At 42.6% G+C, this 22,937-nt stretch overlaps 1 protein-coding gene across 1 annotated transcript; it reads right to left on the bottom strand.

Moving 5' to 3' along the window:
• Positions 1-1,997: 1,997 nt before the first annotated feature.
• Positions 1,998-22,748, bottom strand: LIX1L (limb and CNS expressed 1 like). The gene is made up of 6 exons (XM_080984465.1): positions 22,329-22,748; positions 14,031-14,194; positions 12,181-12,321; positions 10,450-10,545; positions 7,918-7,995; positions 1,998-7,372 (listed from the first exon to the last, which is right to left on the bottom strand). The coding sequence occupies exons 1-6, from the start codon at positions 22,669-22,671 to the stop codon at positions 7,130-7,132; spliced, it is 1,065 nt and encodes a 354-aa protein (XP_080840591.1). The 5' UTR covers positions 22,672-22,748; the 3' UTR covers positions 1,998-7,129.
• Between the last annotated feature and the right edge of the window lie 189 nt (positions 22,749-22,937).

Below are 22,937 nucleotides of genomic sequence, written 5' to 3'. Positions count from 1 at the left end.
AACGCCTGCGCAGATGAGCCGGCTGGGGAGAAGTCTTCTAGCGCGGGAGGGAGGAGGGAGCGTGGAGCGCCATCTTGAGGAGGTCTTTGCGGCGCTATACGAGCACGACGGCGGAAGGAGCGTTGCAAGGCCTCGTGGGAAGAAGGGCCAAAAGAGAAATAGGGCGGGCAGAGGGCTCCAGCTTGTAAAATGAGGGTGAGGGGTGTGGCTAAGACTGAAGGGGATCTTTAACACGGAGAAGGGGACTCTGAAGGACCCTACCCGTGGCTATCTTTCCAGATAGTGTGGCGCAGTGGTTAAATTGCCTGACTAGATCCTGGGAGTCCAGGGTTCAAATCCACACCCGATGACGAAGTGCACTGGGTGCTCTTGGGCCAGTAGCCTACCCCAAAGGGTTGTTGTGAGGATAAAATGGGAAGAACTATGTGTATGCCAACTAGAGCTCTTTAGAAGTTGGGAAATAAGCGCAATAAACTGAAGTGTGCAGGTGAGTTAGAGAAATTAGCGTAACTAGCAAATAATTTGCATAATGCAAAGGAATTTGACAATCTTTTGATTTATAAGCAAGTCCCACAGCCATGAGTAGAAAGCCATTTTTTCATTTTTGGATGAGTACCTAACAGTACTACACAGCTGGCTATTAAATACCTTGACCAAGGGAAGATGAGAGGTAGATGAGCTTTAAGTGTTATTTGTAAGGGGAAGATATTGCAAGATGAGTTAAATGACTTTTAGCCCCTGGAGGTGGGGGAAAGCACAGACTTCTAATGTGAAAGAACTAGACCTTTCATGTGCTCCTCTGATGCAGCTCAAAATCCAAGGAAAAAATGTGCTGAGGAAGGGGTAATTTCCCCCTTTTCCATCTCCAGGAGAAGCATGTTTTAAAGAACGGAAGGGCACCCAAAAGCATTCCCTTTCACTGCAAGAAAAAAGATCATGCATTTAGGAAGAGTGACAAAGGGCAGCCATTCCTGAATGTCAATGCCAGTCTAGACCAGGGGTCAGCAAACTTTTCCAGCAGGGGGCTGGTCCACTGTCCCTCAGACCTTGTGGGGGGCTGGACTATATTTTGAGGGGGGAAATGAATGAATTCCTATGCCCCACAAATAACCCAGAGATGCATTTTAAATAAAAGCACACATTCTACTCATGTAAAAACACACTTATTCCCGGACCGTCTGCGGGCCAGATTTAGAAGGTGATGAGGAGATTTCACCCCTCCCATATCCAAGAATCTGCTGATGAGTCTGGTGATTTTCCAGAGAGGAGGGGCGGTGTTCTGCTCTCTACTTATTCTGCTCCAGCCTAACATCAGTCAGTCAGTGTGTCGGAGAGAGAGAGACTGAGTATTAGAGATCATGCGTATAGATAAGGTTGCTGCTAAGAGCAGCTGCAGACACTCAGTGCAGTTCAGCATTCATTTATGCTTAGACCTCATTTAGCTCTGTATATAGTTTGTATAGTTGTAGATAGAATAAAGAAAATATTCTACAGAGCTGCTCTCCGAGTTGTTTATGCTCTGCTATACTCTGCTATACTCTGCTGTGCGACGACTGTCTTCTTGTGGGAGTGAATCCAGTGCTCACAACACTAAGCTGTGAGTCCACAGCACTTTGACCTGTTCCTGTGCAGAAGGTGGTCTCTGGAAGTGCTACCCAGCTCGCCTAGCCCAGTCGGGGTTGAAGTGGATGAGTCCAGTTAGTGGCACTGGCTCAAGGGCGATGCTGACAGGTGATTGGGCCGCATCCGGCCCCCGGGCCTTAGTTTGCCTACCCATGCTCTAGTCTAGACTATCAATCCATGCACTAATTTTGCAGACAGGATGATGTCTGGAGCTCTTAAGCTCTTGCAGCCAAATGGCAAAGGCTTATCATTAAGAAGGTGGGGGAAGGAAGAGAGAACTAACAGATTAGGCTCTAACCTGTTGACAGAACAAGCTTTGGGGACAAATCTAATGGCAGAATTTCTAACTAGGAAAAAACCAAGAGCAGCAGAGATTCAAAAAAATGCTATTTTATTGTATAAAATTAGGCATTACAAAATTAAGTACTGGACTTTATCGCTTATAGTAAAAGAAAAGGCAGACAGTATGTAGAACTATTTTAGGTACAGTAACCTCTGAACTAGAAAAAAACAGCATTGAAAACCTGGACAGTAGAAATATTGAATGAAGAGGAGGATGAGGAGGAAGGCAACTTATTCAGAAAACCAGCACCAAAAGGAGGGGATGTGGGGAATCAGGTTATAGGTGACAGCTGGGGCCTGCCCAGAGGCAAACATCTGTAGGCAGGTCTCTCCGCAAGGAAAATTCAAGAGCCACATGTTTGGAAAGGAAAAACTCAAACCCTGTACATAGTTTGTTTCTAATAGAAAGTAGTAAGTGAGGCAAGTGAGACATTCATATACAAACTGTCAAAGGATTATTTATAAGCCAACTTTATAAATGCATTTCAACATTAATACTATTGTGTAAACAAAGCTGTATATAAAAATATATATATAAAGGACAAGACTGATTTATTATTTCAGGTATACAAATGGACATAGTGTGGAGGCCAAAATAATGCCACTTCTTGAGCTCCCTATGGAACTACCATCTCCACATATCTTCTGCAGCCCTTTGTCTATTCTCCCTTTGTAAGAGTGGTAGTCTGAGTTCCCACAGTTATGAAGTAACTGTTTGGAAGTCTGACTGCAAAGCCTCACTGAAGGACTATACACCTGCTTATACACCATCTGGCTAAGAGACTAAAGGCCCTCAGCTTCAGTAAGGTGATTGCCAGGTGGAAAATAATCCTGTACACATAGAGTTGTATCTAGACTAAGTTAGTATGTCTACTTGAAACCAACAAACCAGGTTAGTCATGACTTAACTTGGATCCCTCTGTGTGTGTGTCTTGTCCTCAGCTTCTAATGCCTAATTCAGAGCATCCTACCCACACTTCCTGAAGCACCAAGTTCTTATTCCTGTATACAACTGCATTCCTAAGCAGCACACAAAGGACACAGAAGTGCATTAACAGCTGACACACCCCTTTCTCCTCACCCACATTTTGCAGAACTACCATTCTTTTAGGACCCAAATGCCAGTTGTGAGGATTGGTATGCATGTGAAAGTTACAAAAAACCTTGGGGAAGCAATCTGGTGTTTTACCTGCTGACGTTGGTTCAAATATTTTGTGGCTCTTGGGCCCCAGACAGCAATTTCACTTTGTACCAATCTCCTTTAAGATACAATTATAAGCAAGGGCCTGTCAGTTTTAATTACTGTATAAAAGGACTCAACAATAGTATCACAAACCATGTGTTGCTATATACAGCTGTCAGCGCTGAGACTGTTTTTCTACTAAATGTCTTTTGCCCTTTGAGTGCTGAACAAGGCAAATTGATCAAGGCAGGAACAATTCAAGGGCCTGTTCTAGTTAAAATATAGTCCGAGTGCACAGGTCATCTAGCTCCATCATTCCTGGTGACAATACCCTGGAAGATTATCTTCTGAGATAGAAGAATTACTATAAACACATTATAACACAAAATGACTTCCAGGATGGTGTTGCAGGAAGCCAGGCTATTTTCCCTTTCAGTAGAAAGAATCAATGGGTTCCAAGATCTTTGTTCACAGTAAGGGTAAGCTAATGCCTTGCATTAGCTGTCTTCTGCCTCCCCTCATTCCCTCCAGCTACAAATAATCTTCCATGCCCAATGTCAAGACCAGAAAGGCAACATCAAGGATGTTCTGATTAAACTCTTATTCTACCCTGTAAATAGTGAAGTGTTTTTAAAGTGTAACCATGACAATTAATCCCAAGGCTACAGGAATGCTGTTGCACATGGGTTAAGGTGCAACAGGTCTGATGACAAGTCAGACCCTGAAAATCTGGGGTAGGAAACACTCAAAACGGCACTAATGTTAGCCCAATACTCCCCTTCCCCAATCACACAGTCCTACAGTTGTGCTTCTGGATAGCTTCCCACCTCCCGTAAGTAAACTACATAAAGCTCCGAGTCAGAATCACCACTACTGCTATTTTCCTTACGCAATTTTAAAAATAAAGTCAATGCCATGTACACAAAAGATTCCACTGGATTTAGCATCAACCTGGAAGTAACTGTCACCCCCTAGTTCTGTGTTCACAATTAATAAAGTAGATTATAACCCCAATTTCACCTCAAATTACGCACTGAAAATTGGAAGTAGTACTGTTACTGTATCAACTTAAGATATTTAAGTGTTAGGTGGTAACAAAATTATCTCAAGCAAGCTCAATTAGAGCTACAATCCTGTACCCACTTAAAGGGGAACAAACCCCACTGAACTCAACAGGACTTCCTTAGATTGCACTGTTAATCAGGAAGATTATTCCAAAGTGTCACAACACAGCACTCTTGAGAGGCCTAGTCCCCCTCTGTAACCTATTTTATTTCCCCCTTTAATCCTTAAACATCACATTTTGCTAGTTCATGATACTGTCTTAGTCCCAAATCTTAAGGGTGTGCTTTGGAAGGCAGTTCTTTACCAGGCAGATGTGACAAAGTCAGACACAGAACACGCAATGCTCTCCTCACAGTGCAGATGAGTGATCTTGGCTTCTGGGTGGCTGACATGATTCCCCCTTACATCTACATCAGCTTTCCCTCATATTACACGTGATCTGCAGAGCACTTCTGTCTCTGAAGCTTCAAGCAACTTTCTCTATATACATAGTCAGTATTGCTATTTAAGAGTCCTGCTCCTAGTTTCAGTCTCTCTTTTTTATATAAAAGTGCATACATATATAAAGTTTGTATTCTACAAATTTTTGTAACTTTCTAATGTTGCTCAAACAAAGAGGCATTTCTCCTTGCAGCTGCACAATCACAGTTCTTCACTTACAAACAAGTAGCTCTAGCTATTGTGTGACAGGCTAACTCACAGAGCACTCTGCCGATGCAGTCTCCCAAGACACAGGAGGCTGCTCGATTGGAAATGAACCAAAATAGCATGATTTGTGGACTGCACACATCACAGTTCACAGAAGCAAATCATGGAAGTAGACCCCTCTGAGGCACCAACTGAATCCAGCGCTCTGATATGAAGGTCAAACACAACCATAACAACAAAGAAGTGCTTCCCCCTTTGACTCAAGATAAGCCTATGGTATCTGCAACCCAATCAAAGGATTCTGCACATAGCTGTCAACTTTTCCCTTTTCTTGGGAGGAATCCTATTCGGAATAAGGGAATTTCCCTTATAAAAAGGGAAACGTTGGCAGCTATGATTCTGCATTCATCAAGAAGCTGAAGCTAGCAGGGAAAGAAAATGAGTCAGGGCTTTTTCTTATAAATCAGCTGAGCACCTTAGCAACAACACGTCATCTATCTTCCTTCCCTGCAAGAGGCAAGCAGAGAGAGACTAAAATGCCAAAGGCAGGGAGCTCATCATTAAGATTCATTATAAAGGGGTCATTTCACACCAAATCATCTGATTTTAACACTCAACCATGCTCTCACGACTCAAGATTGATACACGTGTCAGTTGTGGTTTGCGCGCTATGGCTTATTGAACCTACCAGAAGTAAAATGACAAAAATTCACTTTGGATGGTTGGTGACCCTTTTCTGTGGCACCTGATACCATTTTTATACCTTATTTTTAAAGAGGCCACAATTAGCTTTATTTTGATACCAAAATAAGCCCAATCGGTTGAAAAATAAGCAAAACAGGAGGTTTTTTCTAAACTAATGCAGAAAGTGCATTAGCCTAAATTGTGCGAAAATCAAAAATGTCAAAAATTCTCCTGCGCCCAATTTTGGATCAAAAAAATCTTAAAATACTAATTTGAGGTTATCTCATAGGTATCTACACATAAATTTTTTTTGAAGAAAATCTGAGTCGTGAGAGCACATGGCACCAGGTGATTTGGCGTGGAATGTCCCACAGTGAACTCAAATCTCTACAACCTGGAAAGCTCCTTTAAGCGACTCAAGCATGAACGCAATTCATTCATGAAGCGCAACTAGATGAGTTGTATTTTACTTATGAGAGAGAAAAGCAACCCAGTATCTCTGGTTCAAATGTAACACTATGTCAGAGATTGTGGTTTGTTGCTCCCAATTGTGCTAGGGGAGGAGTGACATGACAGCCAGCCATTAACTACGGTTTACACAGTGACACGCAAATGCAGCCACTATGACGAGATACACCCCGTCCCTTGCAGCAATAGGGAACTGCTCAAACTCTGTGGAACCTTGCAATCAAGACACCAGCTAGAACAAGATGCCATTAACCAACTAAATAAAAACCTTAATAGTAGTTCGAGAGCAGTGAAGAGGAGTGTTTTAAGTGCTGTGCTTATCAGGTGGCAAGGGGAAAAGGAGTGTATCAAACTACATAAACTGCAGGAATACATTTGCCTAACATACAGTTTATGCCTTATATCCATGGCAAAACTAGTATCCTCTTGGCAATGCTACATTTCCACTTAATACTGTATAGTACCTGGATAGAATTGAGGACTAAATGAGTATTAGTATATTTAACACTAAAAAGGCTACATTTAAAAATGTGCTCTAAAGTGAATCAATAAGAAATTCTCTATCCCAAAGAGAAAAAAGATAACTAAGAATATCCAAGTACATTATAAAATCTATACAGAATATTTTTTTTAGCAAAGAGGTTTTTAAAATGTGCAAATGGGCCCCTATTCTTCAAAAAGAGGCATCTGTGCACACTCTTTAAGTGATGTGATTCAGGTTAGAACTGAAGCTCAATTATGAACAAACTCAACCTGACCAAGTTTCAACATTCAGATTTTGAGATATTTCTCTCTGGCTGAAGTATATTGAAAAATGGTGTTTGTGTGTAAGTAAAATAGGGGGTGGGTGTATCTATCTGCTTGGCGATACAGGTTATTCACTTGCCAAATCTCAACAATCTACAACCAGATTAGACTTAAAAATCCAAAATCCAAACAGCATGTTGCATGACTAATAACGTAAGAAAAATTTGAAAGCCAATTAGAAGAATTTGGTTGGACATTTTGCCCCCTTCAATTTTGTAACAAGCTCTAGGTCACACCCCATTAGCAAGTTGGTTGTGAAGTGAGAGTGTAGGGAAGGGAAGGGGAAACAGAACAGCTCTCTGGGGTTTCTCAACAGTTGGAAGAGTGCATGTTCCCCAGCTGGCCAGCTGCCAACATCAGAATGTCTTTCTTCTCCTTGTGGAACCGCAGCTCTTTCCCAGCCAGCCGGGCTTCATCCAATTCCCGCTCTGTTGAGGCCAGTTCCCTTGAAAGAGCCCCTGGGATATTTTGCTCCCGATTGACCCAGTCCATTGCCATCTGGTTTCTTATATCGTCATCGAGAGCACGGTGAGAGTAGTGAGCCAACACCTCCTAGCGGGAGGGAGAGAGAGAGAGATCAGCAGATGAGCACTTGACTGATGAAACTAGTGTCTCCCAAATACCAGGGCAGTGGAATGGAATGGGCAGGGACCAACCACAGAGGAACCACTACAGCCAGCCCATCTGCCACTGAGATGATGGTGCATACTTTAAGCAGGACTTCAAAGAAGACTGGGCAAACAGAAATTGATTGGCACAGATAGACATGGCTAAGATGCAGTAGTGAGGGCTGGAGCAACAAGAAAGCTTAGGCAATCACTTCTTGTTGGTGTGCCTGCCTGGAAATTCACTAGCCCCATGACAACCCACGTGAGTATGCTCAAATAAACTCTGTTGAATAGGGAAGCTTACCCAGCCTGTGCTGAAGGCAAGTGGCGACATATTAAAGCCTTTACTACAAAGATGCTCATGGGTTACACCTGGGTTCACCCTCCCATACTGCATTGGGAGAATCCACTGCCAGCCACATGAATCCCACACAGAAGACAGGCTTGTCAGTCCAAAGGTTCAGGAATCCCATCTGCAGCTCTGCTTACCTGTCGTGAGCACTGTCTTTCTCGCATGGCTTTGAGGCTGCCATTCCAATGCAGCAGCTGGAAGACGGTCATCAGCTCCTGCCAAAGGAAAGCAGTCCAATTTTAAGCACTGTTTCAACACTAATGAAGCAAAGAGAAGGAAATTAAAGAGATGTCCACTGATGGGTGAAATGCTTCTCAGAGGAAGTGTAGCTAGATGTTCTGAGAGAGAAAAAGATACCTTCACCTCCTACTATGGCTCAGCTCTAAGGCATCCCACAAGGCTTCATCTTGCTCCCACCCACCCACTCTTTAACATCTACATGAAAATATTGAGTGAGGCATCGTCAACATGGGGATGACCACTTAGCCAGATGTTGGGCTTAACTTCAATTCTTGGTACACCAGCGTATGGTCAATAGCGTTGTGGCATGATCTTTTAGAATAATAAAAAGAAACTTTTCAGACTTTTGTCATGCTATGTAATAATCATATCGGAACAAGTTGTTTGTTGTTTACTGTTATAACAATTGTTTTCTCAGAATGTATGTTCTGTACCATGGAAAATAAATAAAAACATTTTTTTAAAAAATTGGTATCACCCAAAATTATTGGCAGAATTCTACTAAGTGCATTTGCCCCTAATAAAAGAAAAGCCAAGAGCCTCCACAAATCTGTTGTAAGTTTTTGTATTTGGGGTGGGGAGAGGGATTGAGTGCCAGCTTAACTGTTCCCCAGCTGTTCTTCTCCAAAACAGTGTCATATGGCAGAGGGATCACAGCGCCATGGGTGAAAATCCCAGCTCTTACAAAGGCCTTTTGTATGTCCCAGGAGGCTAGCAAAAAATGCAGCATGATAGAGTTCAAGACAATGCAGGCCTGTTGCCTAGAAGAACCATTCCAGCTGCCTTGGGAAAATACCCTGACACTTACTGTGAAGACCGTCAGGGATTCTCATGGTTTGGGTCTTCTATGTGCATGTACCACTAAGAATCCTAGAGCTACAAAACTGCATGAAGGCCAGCAGAACCTCAGGCCAAAAACTATCCCATAAACCTCCCTCATGTAGGCAGGCAGGCAGGTCCATAAATACAGCAAGAGCAGGAGGTAATACATAACCAACTGAGTCACTCTGTATAAGCAGGGCCACTAATATAAACCTTGCTCTGCTAACCTACTGCAATGTTATCATAACTAGAGAAGGAGACATCAGCACCAGGGAAGCTGATTTGCAGTCACAGGCTGAGGCACCTGCCTTCAAAAAGAAAAAGAAAAAAACAAATCTGGCTCCATTCCAGCCCCTAGCAGTGAAACCCTGGGGCCCAATTTTCCCTTGACATAATGTCTCTCTATTGTCGATTCAGTGTGCTGCTAGCACAGAGTGATCATCAGAGATTTCTTCCTAGACACACAATAAGCAACGTTCACATTCCATCAGTGCACTTTAAGGTTTAATTGCTTAAGCATCCTGCATGATACCTCTGCCATTCACAGACACTAAGCTTTCAAGTCCCACTACAGTATAAACTAGAGGTAGGGTTCTCAAACTGTGGTCCATGGGCCACCAATGGCCCATAAGCTTGATTCAGGTAGTCCACAGCATGTCTGTGGATTTTGGTTGAAGAAGGGGGACGGCACATCCATCACATTAAATATTCATATTAATTATTAATTTTATTGCTTCTTTTATTTCTTATACTGCATTTTATTGTATTACAATGTGAATTCTACAAAATTCAAACACCATCAATAAAAAATAAAAGAAGCAATAAAATGAAAATGAAAAATCATATAGCATCTAGCACAGTGCATTACAACTGCTACAACAGGCAGAAAAATAATTAAGTGTTCCATCACAACTCTTAACAATTTTGAAGTGGTCGGGGGGGGGGAGAGGGAGTGACAGAACTAGACAAATTTCTCTCCTCCTAAAAGCAGAATAAATACAAAGCATAAATTCCTTAAATTGTCACAAGATTGAGGATTTAGAGTTGGTAAGAAATTCAAAAGCTATCACTTCATTCTACTGCCCAAATGATTACATGCTTTAATCCCTTAAGTACCTATTTTAAAGCTAACTGCAGAGGTGTTAGTCTTAAAATATTAATCTTCCTGAGTTGTAGCAAATTAAGCCCTCTGCTGCTCAGCAGTGTGTGTCTGAACTGGAAAAAAATACTGCATTACTAAACCACTTGGGTTCCCTTTCTACTTTGCATTTAATAGGCCCTTTTTTATTTTAATGCAGCCTGACTGGTCCCAGTATGCATACAGCACACAAGGCTGGAATGAAGGGCTGGCCCAACACATTTTGCTGCCTGTGGCAAAGTACAAGGCGGAGTTACCTCTCATTCCATGTACATAGATTGATCAGGCTGGCAGAAAAAATGAGAATGTGTCTTCCACAGCGCCCGAGGGCAACAGGCTAGGACAAGGTAGCAGACATGGCACACACTCCTCTTCTTCCCCAACAACTTGCCGCAGCTCCCTCCTGCCTCACTTTGCCTAATGGTAGGGCCAGCCCCGGAGGAATGATTAATCATATTAAAAAGAGTACCTGGAACTCTAACATGGACTTTCCTTTGTTTGACTCCAACATGAAGCGGAAAGCACCAATGCCTGTGCTTGGATTATCTGCTTCTTCTCTATTGCCCTGCAAGAAAGACAAACATTCAAGGAGCTTAGGGCAGACAGACCTCTAAAGAGGTATTTCCACAGCATTTGGATACAAGCAAGGGTGTGATGTTTAATAGACATCCTTCTTTCTCAGACAGGGCAGTCTTGGTGAACTGCTCTGAGTGAAATGTATTTGTGGGGAAAGCTGTATATAAATAAACAAACTATGACTATACTGAGATTAAGAGAAACTGAAACACTGGCAAACTCTGTCTCTTGTCCATACCCGAAAAAGAGAGGGAAGGGTGAATTCACAAGCTCAAGGCTTTGCTCAGGCTCATTCCAGCTCACACACATAGCACTAATCCATGGTTTAGCATAACATGTAAACATAGCCATTTTCTTAGGGTTGCAGGACAGCTGAAGAAAGATACACAAGCTATTTAAGAATGACTCTTACGTCTCAATTTGATGGTTCACAAATAAGCTTCCTCACGCCACACAACAGGCATTCCAGTTACACTCACACAGAAATAACTAAACCAGAGTTCATCTAGTTTAATAGGCATTCACACTCCCAGTCCCTAGAACTGTGGCTCAGCAAGAGTATGGCTAGCAATTTAGCCAAACCCCCACTAGTCACCATACTATGGTTCCTAAGATTATTTGGTGCTTAAATATGTACACAACAAAAAGTTTAGAGTGTAGATATGCAATGAACTTCAATACATTTTGCTGTCTTATTAATCAAGCATTGAGTGCTTACACTAGGCATTTAGAGAGGAATTGTCATACATTTTACAGGGCATCAGCCAAATATTGTCACCCTGTTTCCCCCCCTGTGGTTTTTCTATTCTCAGACTAAAGAAAGTCAGGACTCCCCCCACAACCCATAGAGCAGTAGAGTAGTACAATCTCTACAGGTGTGTAGACGCCTTCAGCACCACTCAGTTTGGTGTCATCTGCAGATATAATGAGCATAACCTCACCACTAGGCCTGGGACAGAACTCTGTGGCACTCTACTTCTATATGTAGCAGAATGTATACATAGAAAAAGCAACTGTGTAGAAAGGCAGTTCCAATTTTGCTGGTAATTTACAGCAGAAAAGCAATGGTTGGGTGATAGTTGGAGCTACTCCTTCTGGAAGCGGGTAATTAATGCAGAAGATATCAAACACAAAAATATATGAACTTTATTTTCAGATAAACAGGTGTCTAGTGTAATTAAACCTATGATCTCACAATTGCATAGCGCTTTAGGATCTTTATTCTATTTTTCCTCAACACTGAAAAGCTTTATTCCCACTATAGAGAAAAGAGTGAGGTGAGAGCAATTTGCTCAAGGCTGTCCCATACACTCTGGTGTGCTTTTGCATGGCTCTGGAATTAGAACAGTTTAGTACTCCAGAGAGCTTCCACACAGGGTGTAGTGAAAGTGTCAAGGGCAAATTAACAAAAATGCAACTGGGAGAAGCTCTGCATTCAATAGAGAAGAGAGCATGGGCTGGGTGGGTGTTTAACAGTTTATTTTGATGACATTCCCAGAGTTGTTAGAAACCTTGCCAATAAGGGTTTCCAGATGCAAAGAATTTCCCTTCCCATGGAGTCGTGATGCTTCCCAGCAATTCTGTCCCCACCAATTATAGCCGCAGGGCTTTGAAAAGCACTCACATTGAAAGATGCCAGAGCCTCTGAGACACTCTTCTCAATAAACTCGTCTGTGATTCTCCGGGACGGATGCTCATTGAACACTGAATTCATCAGTGCAATTTTTGCTGCACTCCTCCTGGCTTCAGCTTTGGTAGGACAAAACTAGGGGGTGGGCAGAAACAGAAGAACAGGGCATGCTTAAGAACAGGAATCACAAAAGCCAAGATCAGTTGGATCCCACATACTATGAAGTATGTATTTCTACCCCAAATTACTAGGTTGCAGCTATGCATGCTGACATGGTGCTCTCCAACATCCTGAAGTCATTAGGAACGGGCTCTTTAAACCCAGAAACTCCAGTCATCTACAATGCAAGAATTACACAGGCAGCTAAAGTCAGCACATATTATTTGGAGAAGGAAATACCACAGCTGGGTCTGTCAACAAAATTAATTAGCTAAAACCAAGCTGTGAACACCCTATTCTAAACACCCATTGCTGTTCTCTAAGTGGGTAGGCAGTTCAGAAAACAGGATTGCTTGTTTAGGATACCTGTTTTAAGCCCACTAAACAGAGCCTGGGTTCAGCCAAAAGTAAGGGCCACCCTGGACTTCCAAGTGTTAAGTCTGTAACCTATTGAAATTGAGGTAGGAAGGAAGATATATTGAAGTTTATGGCACAATGGCACTTACACCATAATGCTTCACACACTGGTCTTGGACAATCAAGAGACTTATGATTTACTACAGCAATTGGATGGACTTTAAGGGATAATCCACACAAAAGTTTAATGCAGGCTTGAGGCTGCTTGTGTCTCAGTTTGTGAGTGTTTGTAGTATCCATCCACATAACATCCAGCTCTTCTAACTGGCAGCCCACACTTTCCCCCAAACTTGGATTTCCCCAAACTGCCTGCTAAGTGTAAAAATGGAATAGAAAATTACAAGTTACCCAACTGTATGGGTTTTTAGTGTATGGAGATGTTTTGCTGGGTGCTATCTATTGCCACACCCCCTACCTCCATTTGCACCTCACCCGAAAACAAGCTAGCCATTTTGTTTCCAATAGCCCAAAGGAAAGGATTCAGCATGCCTATTTCCACCAGTTGTTGCTGAAGGAGCACTGGCAATACTTTTCATCATTGTGGTGTGTGAAACAACACTATTTCCAATTTTTTGCATGCTGAAGTCACATTTGCAGAACAGAAATCAAACATGCACACACCACAACGATGCTCCCAACAAGGACTGCCTGCTGGTATGAACAGGTAGCACTGGTTTAGAAATTAGAGGCAAAAAACTTAAGCATGCCTCTACATACACACCCCTGCACATGGGAAAATTGGTTTTGAGCTATCCACCGTATGAGATAACACTCCCGTACAGACAGGCCACATATTTTGATGAAAGGAATGGATGGCATCTATCAAGCAAAACCTCCTAGGTGAGGTGAGCTTAAAAAGAGACACCATTTTTGCCCAGTAAGTCACCATTAAATCCAGAACCATTTTGCTGGGGATAATCAGGCCCTCCCAAACATAATTAGCTCCACTGCAAGAGATGCATGCACATTTCACGTTAACTGTTGTGCCTACCAGATTGTGTCCATGATGAAACACACACACACACACACACACACACACAGACCACGGAGCAGCTCTCATATCCACAGGGTATATTTGACAATTCTCTAGCTGCCTGTACTAGATCAGGGCTAGTGCCATGGTTGTGGTATGAAGAGAAATTTTCTGGCTTTGCTCCACTAAATCCATCTGTACACAGCCTAAGGAACTTTTAATCGACCCCACCAGATCAGAGTTCCAGACCACCACAACAAAAAGTAATCAAAACATCTAGTTAACACATTCTAACCTGAAAACTGCCAAAACAGCTCCCCCCAGGCAATGTGACATAACAGACATAAGGAGGACTGTTAGATGGGACCATCTCATAAACCACCAGAGCACCATTTTTCAGATCAGCACCACGTGATTGCTTCATCTGCCAGAATTCCTGGAGAGCTTCCACAACGTTGACTGAAAATAGAGAAAGAGGCATATATCATAATAGAGTATTTACACAGAAGGCAGCAAGAGGAATATAATCTACAATCATCATTTGCTGCTTATCATCCCCCCACCCCCAAGAGAGATACAAAGACAGGTTCAACCATGACCAAGGGTCAGCAGCCAAATCTGAAGAATGTTGCCTTAGACGTTCAGCATCCTTGGGACATGTCCAAAGCTAGAGGGGGAAAGGAAAGCCTGTGGTGATAGTTACTGAGTAAAAGTTATTCTAAGGCATACAATACTATACTCAGGTTGACTTTAAAAATGCCTCAAAGGACTTGTTTTGAGGCAGAAAAAAGTTTAGAGCATGAAATTGCAACTCATTTCCCCCTAAAATTAGGCACCCTCTTGACATTTAAAAACTAAGATACTACTGCATAATGCCCTGTGTGCTATTCTGATGCAACTGAAAATAGTTTGAGAGTGGGCAGGTTAAGAACATCCATTAATAGTCTGACTGACCTGCCCAGACACACCTAGCACAATTTATAATATTTTTCTGTGCTAGAGTTTGAAACAGACATACAAGAGAAAGCAAGCAGCTGATTCAAGATTCATATGTGGTATTTCTCGGCAAATTTAAGGATTTGGGGATAGCACATCATACAAGTATTTTTAAGATGTAAAAAAAAGAATTAAGAAGAGGAGGAGGAGTTTGGATTTGATATCCCGCTTCATCACTACCCGAAGGAGTTTCAAAGTGGCTAACATTCTCCTTTCCCTTCCTCCCCCACAACAAACACTCTGTGAGGTGAGTGGGGCTGAGAGACTTCAAAGAAGTGTGACTAGCCCAAGGTCACCCAGCGGCTGCATACGAAGGAGCGGAGACTCGAACCTGGATCACCAGATTACGAGCCTACCGCTCTTAACCACTACACCACACTGGCTCTCTTAAGCCATACTGGACCATAGAAAAAATATCAGAAATCCACAGAAGGAGAATGCCTTTATTAGGACCACCCACCTCTTTGGGCAGAGAGTTACAAAGCCACAAAAATAAAGGCCTTGTCAACAGAAAAGTTTCACTTGGTGGTAGAACACTGAACTGGGTCTCCAATGAAGAGCTATGTAGGTGGGCAGAATGCAACCTTCAAGTGCCTTACTCCTAAATCATTTAGGGCTTTAAAGGAAATGAGCAGCACTTTGAACTTCACTTGGAAATAAACTGTAAGACAAAGAATCTGGTACAACAACCATGTTCTAGATCTCTTTCTTAAAAAAATGTTTTGGTCACAACTCTGCCACAATGTGCACCCGTTAAAATTTACCGAATGTGATCTTTTCAAAGCGCAGCTCTAAGAAGAGCACATTACAATGATCCAACTTATTTTAGATTTTTTAAATAAAATGCTATGACCTATCTTTCTTGATAAATTCAAGGTTGATTCACATTACTAGGACATGTTTTATAAAAGGTAAATCTGCCTTGCTCAGCAAAAGATGCAGCTGGTACACAGGACTCAGCTATACAAAACCATTTAAGTCCACAGCTACCATCTGGGTACCAAGGAGCAATACTAGGATCAAGAGCACAAGCACGCATAAACCTGGCTTTTCAAGCAGAGTGCTATCAGCTCTAACAGAAGCTAGATGCCTAACCCCAAATCAGCTTTTCAGATAATTAGAGATACTTTTGCCTTATTTCAATTCAGTATCAGCTTGTTCACCCACATCCAGTCTTTCATCAAGCTCATTCAGGACTTCTATTGCCTCCCCAGAATTTAATGTACAGTAACTGGGCTTGTCATCAGCATATTGATGGCACTCAATCCCACTTCTCCAGACAACTTCTCCAAGTACAGTAGCTGCATTTAGATGCTAAGCAAAACAGAGGATGGAGGTAGAACACTGCAGACCTCACTAGCCAACGCTGATGAAGTTGAGTAGTCAAATTCCAACAGCATCTTTGAAGCTCTACCCTCCAGGATGGACTGGAACAATTGCAAAACGGTGTCTTCCAGCCCACCCTATCTAGGCAATCCAGATGGACACCATGATTTGTGGAAGTGCAAGGAGCAACAGAAATTGATTAAGTGGGGTGCATCAAATCTAGATTTTTCAGAACCACCATCATCTCTCTTCTCCATGCAAATCTACTGCAAAGAAAAAGAATTTTCATATTAATGTGAATTAGCTTGATTAGCTCTAGGAAGAAGAGAAATAATAGATGCGTATGTTGCTAAAATAGTTTCAGCAAGATTATGAGGAATGACTATTAATGGAGATTTTTCAAATTTGGGGTTTCCTTTATACACATGTGCATGCACACTCACACACACACACACACACACACAAACAAACACAGCAGTTACTAATGAAAGGAACTCACAGGAAACCATAGACAATCTGTGCAGTATGCTGTATGGGAAACCATTGAATGCCTGGAATTCAAATGTGGGCAAGCAAAATTTATTTTTACTAATGTCAAACATGCACTTTCATTCCGAAGGAGACCTAAAGTCTTCTTCTGTAGTAGTTTTGTCAAGCTATCACAGAGCAACTGAACCCATAATGCACAATCAAATATATTAGCAGTTTTACGTTACTATGCCTTTTATTTGCTTGCTCAAAAAAATTCAATCGAAATAATTCCCCTAAAGCAGATTCTACCCTGGGTGACACATAAAATATGCACACACACCCGGGTAGGTCACTTACCAAAGCCCAACTGTTATTTTCAAAGGGCAGCTTTACTCATGCATCAAAAACTGGGAGAGAAAATTTCAGAGCTGGGTCAATTTAACTGTTAAAAACAGCCCATCAGCTGAACTAAATAGCTCTGTGGTAAAGAAACACTCTAGATTTATGTTATGATGCTTGAAATCAACAGTTGGATAATCTGGTGCCCACAGATGGCATAAGTCACCCATGGACAGAAGGATGTATATTGCACTGTAATGTCCCCACTCCCATGTATGCAGTGTGAGATTAAGTGAAAAAGCATACCTCTAGAGTATATGGGTGGTATTCAGTGCTAGTCCTACTCAGAGTATACCAACAGATATGACTAACTTAGGTTCATTAATTGCAATGGGTCTACCCAGTAATACACACCAAATGAAACAATAGCATTCTAGCTCAGTGTGGAAATGGCTATGGCCAAACAGAGTGAATAGTCTTTAGTAATACTGCTCACTATGCTTCTAAGAATTGTCTGCATGTGTTTGTTCTCTCAGAAATGGCCATTAGCTTGCCCTCTTATCCCACTAAACCCCTACATTATTTATCTAGAATCTTCATGACACAATATCAATTCATCATGTGTCAAGAAAGCAACCAACCGGTTTGTGTCTGTTTGCGATGTTTGAAAGCAGCGAAAATGGTATTTTGTAGCCAGAGCATGGGTGTTCTATTCTCAGCCCAGACAAGATCCCATTACACACTGTCCCCTTTGTACTGCAAAGTGTTATGTTTGTGAAAGAAGCATGAGGCCAGACAGTGGATAATTATGCTAAGCAGCCACACTCCTTAACTAAAATTAGTACTTCCCTAGAAGATGGAAACCAGCATTAGCAGCCTAAGCACAAATAGTATGACTATTTTGGTTAGAAAAAATACAACAAAATAGTTTCATATTTAAGATTGCAAAAATGCATGAGCTTAGAAACAAAGTCCTGTTTTGCATTTTAATATAATATGTAGAAGCAGCAGTGCTATTGTTTTAAATTTATTGTTTAAAAGTGAATATGATCTGAGAGAGCGAGAGTGTTTGTGGCAATACTGCACAACACAGATTAATTACCGAAGAGATACTTTTCAATCTGTCAAAATATATTAATCCACTATGAAGATGGAATTCATTCTGCAATATCTAAGGGCCAATGCTTTCTTGGTCACCAGCATTCTTAAGAACCCCATTAATGTGACATCTTGAAAGAAGACAAAAACTGTGTGTAAGCTGTAATGCTTCTCCTAGACCACTCTACTAACTCGTATTTTAAATAAATGCAGCCTAGAGGTTCTGATTTTAAAAGGAAGACGGAAAAGCCCAAGGAAAAATAAAATAATTATTTTGGCTAGAAACATTTGAAAAAGCAAGCAATGATGTCTAAGATGTCCAGGTTTCCATGAAGAATTGGCTGAGCCTTTCCTCAAAGTATGCAAACACCGCATAGGAGATAAAAAGCTTAACGAAGAACAGCTTTCCAGAGGCTGCTTACTGGCTCCAACAAGACTATGGAAAAGCAATGCTGTCCAAAGCACTGTGGAAATGAAGCTGGCTTATGTTAGAATGGAAGTGTGCTTAAAGATTACAACAGGAGCCACTGTCCACACTAGTTTTTACAGTTGGTTTTACACAGTTGTCTTTGGTCCTCGGGAGAAAGTTGTTACTTCAGTTCTACCTCAGGCTTGGAGCACATATAAACAGTATGAGCTACTGCTCTAGGATGTCTTCCCAACTTCTACAAGCTAATTTATACAAGACTATGCTTATGTATACACAGGTAATCTGAAGACTGTGTATGTAGTCCTTCCGAATATAGGGAAATGATTGAAGAGAGAACAATTACTTGTGAGCTGAAGGAAAAGCTAGAGGCAATATGCTAAGTAAAGCAAGTATGCTACACGAATCTCCTTAACTGCTGGTTCAGAAGTAGTATCAGACATTTCAACACCAGGGTTCACAAATACTTGGGTCTAACAGAATGCTATTCTCAATCAGCATCCATGTACCATATTAATACTAGCTGGTTTTTTATAAGACTGGAATTTACTGAGCAGCAAAAAAGGGAAAAAAAGAAAGTCAAAACAAAACAAAACACAAAGCCTATGCAGATTTGCATAGTAAAAAGAAACCCAGGTTTATGTTAATTGAAATGAGAACCCACTCCATAAATACAAACAGCTAGTGTGACTATGAATTTGCCCAACTCCCTCTATTTTCTTCCCAAACTATTCTCATAAAGAGATCCTCTTTTAGGCTTAATATCATTTATAAAGCCCAATCAGATTGCTATCCATTCTCACATTCTCTCTGAAGAGGGAGAGGAGAGGACAAATAGAGACCTCTTTCACACACACCCCTAATTTACTTCCTCCAGTATTTCAAATGCTCTTGCTTTCTGGAAAGAGCAGACTGAGTTATCCATGTACTGTACTAGGGACACCAAGTGCTCTACATAGAAATGCATTTGAAGAAAAAACAGAAAATTCAACCAGTACACAATGCAATCATTGGTTGGAGCCAGGCAGTTTGAAGTTGTAACACCGATGCTGTACCATTTGCTCTGTATAGCAATGTATTTCTAGGTCCAGTTCATTGAACTCCTAACAACCTTTAAAGCCCTGAATGGTTTGGGCTAGGGTTACCTTACGAACCTGCTATACCCTAATGTACGTTGGATGCCCTGTTGAGAATACAGAAATGCCACATCTTACAGGTGGGGGACTGCAGTTCAGCAGCAAAAGCAATGCCAATCTTAAACGGGAAACCTCAGCACATCCATAAAAACCTACCTCTCTATTACCCTTGCCCTCCAGAACTTTCGGACTACAACTGTGCTGACTGGGGCTGCCCAGAGTGATTGTTCAAAACCCCCTTTCATTGCATTTCACTGAAAGAAATTATATTTCAAAGTCCTCAACAAGTATGAAAAGCAGCAGTTCATTTTTACATTTCCTACCTGAGAGTGAGGACGTTTACAGTCAGACCACTGGCTGTTATTTATATCCACTGTTTATGGCCTTGGATCACATACTCTAGTCCCTACCTTGTGTATGACAGCACATCTGACTTGCATATTAAATAGGAAAGAATAAATGATTCCACATGGCCTCAAAGCCTTTCAGAGCCAGGAAAGCAGTGTTGTGTTTAAGTCACAGACTGCCTGCCAAGCATTCGCTGCTTAGAACCTGCAAGGCGGCATCTACTGGGCCTGCTGCTGCTGTAGGCCAACATCTGACACCCCAAGTGGCCACAAAGTCTCCCCATTTGGAGCAGAGGACAACATTTTTCCACATAGATGTTTGCAAAAACTCATTTTAACTGCTCCTTTCCTACATTTCATAAGCCAACCAAACAGCTCTTGAAATTGGCCCATTTTGAGGCTACCCTGGAGTATGTTCACAATTAGGGCCTTCTGTACTATCCCAGAACATAAAAATTGTAGCAGGCTAGAAAACATTTCCCAAAACAGACAAGAAGAACCTGGGCCCCATTTCCTCCAAAAACAGGGACAAAACATTGCTAAAAAATACAGTCAATCTGAAAAAAAGGATGGGAGGGAACAGGATTCGCCATTATTGATGGGAAACTTTCTCAGGGCGGGGGAAGACCCCTTCATTTAACATTAGCTGAAAACAAACATTCTAGACATCTACCCTATGGGTGTACCGTATTTTTCACTCTATAAGACGCACCAGACCACAAGACACACCTAGTTTTTGGAGGAGGAAAACAAGAAAAAAAATATTCTGAATCTCAGAAACCAGAACAGCAAGAGGGATCGCTGCGCAGTGAAAGCAGCAATCCCATTTGCTGTTCTGGCTTCTGTGATAGCTGCACAGCCTGCATTCGCTCCATCAGACGCACACACATTTCCCCTTACTTTTTAGGAGGGAAAAAGTGAGTCTTATAGAGCAAAAATTACGGTACTTAACATAAGCCACATAACACATTAGGCTACAGAAGAAACAATGGTTGCTTCAGATGTGTAGGATTTAAATAGCTTATTTTTACTTCAAATAGTTAGAAGCCAAAAATGCTAACATCCATACTTAAAATAAATCAATGAACAACTAAAATTATCAGCGGGAAGCAAGCAATCTTAGCAAGCAATCAAGGGCTGGAGATGGGAAGAAGAGGGCGTCTCTACCCAGAACTGCAGGTGCACAACACCTGTACCAACACCCCCCAATTACTGTCTTCCCTCTCCAAGATCCCCCGACTCAAGAATCCACACCACTGGGGCTCCCCAGTTCACCAGACCACAACACTCCCTTACTGAAATCCACAGGACAATTTTCCTCCAGTAGTCAGTTGCTTGTCACCAAAGAAAGACACTCAGCTCACCTTTTAAATGTAAACAGCTGACTAGTAAAAAGTCAAGTCAATTTTTTGCTCAGAGGCATTTTGACTTCATTTCTTACATTTCTATCTCACTTTTCCTCTAAGAAGCTCTAGGTATTCTGCAAGTCTTCTCCCTTGTTCTGCTTTACTTATTTTTTGTTTCATAAAATTTGTACACTGCTTGATTGGTTTAAAAAGAAAGCAATAACCTGCAAAGCAGTTTACAGAAAAACACACCAAATTATCAGCTATTTAAAATGCTAAAAAATAACAAACAAACAATAAGCCAAAAAGAGATTAAAACACACATCAACATTCCTACATATCTAAATAGGCTTATCTAAACTTTTTATGCTGTGAACCACCCCAAGATCTAAGGATGAAGGGCAGTATATAAATGTAATCTATAATAATAATAATAATAATAAAGAATGACTATAAACAAAATCATTTTTAATGATAATAATGATAATTTATTATTTATACCCCGCCTGACGGGGTTTCCCCAGCCACTTTGTGCAGCTCCCAACAGAATATTAAAAACACAATAAAACCTCATACGTCAAAAACTTCCCTAAAGGGCTGCGTTCAGATGTCTCCTAAAAGTCAGATAGTTGTCAGATAGCAGGCACCAAAATGAGTGCAATGAAGTTTTCTGCCTGATGTCACAACAGCACTGCAAGGCAGGCTGCGGTTAAGAGAAGGCAACTGAATTCTGCACATGCTTCAGCCCTCGCTTCTAAAAAGCTGTCCATCAGAAGAGACAGGACCACTCCACATGCTTACTACAGTCTTTTTTAAACAGCTGGCTAATGGAAAGGCGGGACCATTTTCCCTCAGGGATACATTGGACCTCGTTCCTTACATTTTTCACCCCCCTTTTCCTCCTAGAAACTCTGGGCCTTCTGTAAGGCTCGTCCCCGCCGCCTTTATCCTTACAACAACAAAACAACTCTGCCAGGTAGGCTAGGCTAAGCTTATGACACGGTAACAGCTCCCACTATGCGAGCCTGGATGGGTGAGGCAGGCACTCTGCACACGCCCAGAGGAGAAAAGCAGATAACGGTGGCCGAGGCAGCCCTTCATCCTCACCGCGGCCGTAGCCTTGCGTGTGCTTGGCGAAGCTCCTGACGACGGCCTCGACGGCCTCCCTCAGCACGGCGGGCGGACCCGTCGCCGCGGCTCCCGGGGGGCTGGATCCGGCTGTCACGCCCGGCAAGAGCGACGGCGGGAGAGGCGGCAGCGGGGGCGGCGGCGGCGGGGGAGGCCCCAGGGTGAGCGACAGCCCGAGCGGCGGCGGGGGCGGCGGCAGCGGCGGCGGGGGAGCAGAGGCAACCGCCAGGGACGCTCCCGCCGTCACGCCAGGCCGCAGCGAGCGCAGCGTGCCCCCGACGCCCGGCTGCAGCCGCTGCACGCGCAGCGACTCCATCATCATGGCGAGCGCGGAGGCGTCGGCGGCCCGTCGAGCGACTGAGGGGCGAAAGAAATGCTCGGCCCCCGTCCCTTCATGCCAAAGTGTCCGTCACCGGAGCGGGGGAGGTGCCCGAGCTAAGGGCTCAGCCAATGGGAGCGCCCTCCACGAGCCAGGAGGCGGGGCTTCGGTTTCGTCGCGGTCGCGAACACCTCATGAGCGGAGGCGGAGGATGGAGCAGGAGGGCTGACGAATGACAGCTCGGCCGGAGCGGGGGAGGTGCCTGAGCA

This window comes from Podarcis pityusensis, assembly GCF_964106645.2.
Source record: "Podarcis pityusensis genome assembly, chromosome: 16".
Classification (NCBI taxonomy): Eukaryota; Metazoa; Chordata; class Lepidosauria; order Squamata; family Lacertidae; genus Podarcis; species Podarcis pityusensis.
Note: the sequence above shows the minus strand (reverse complement) of the source record. Positions and strands in the feature narration are given on the sequence as shown.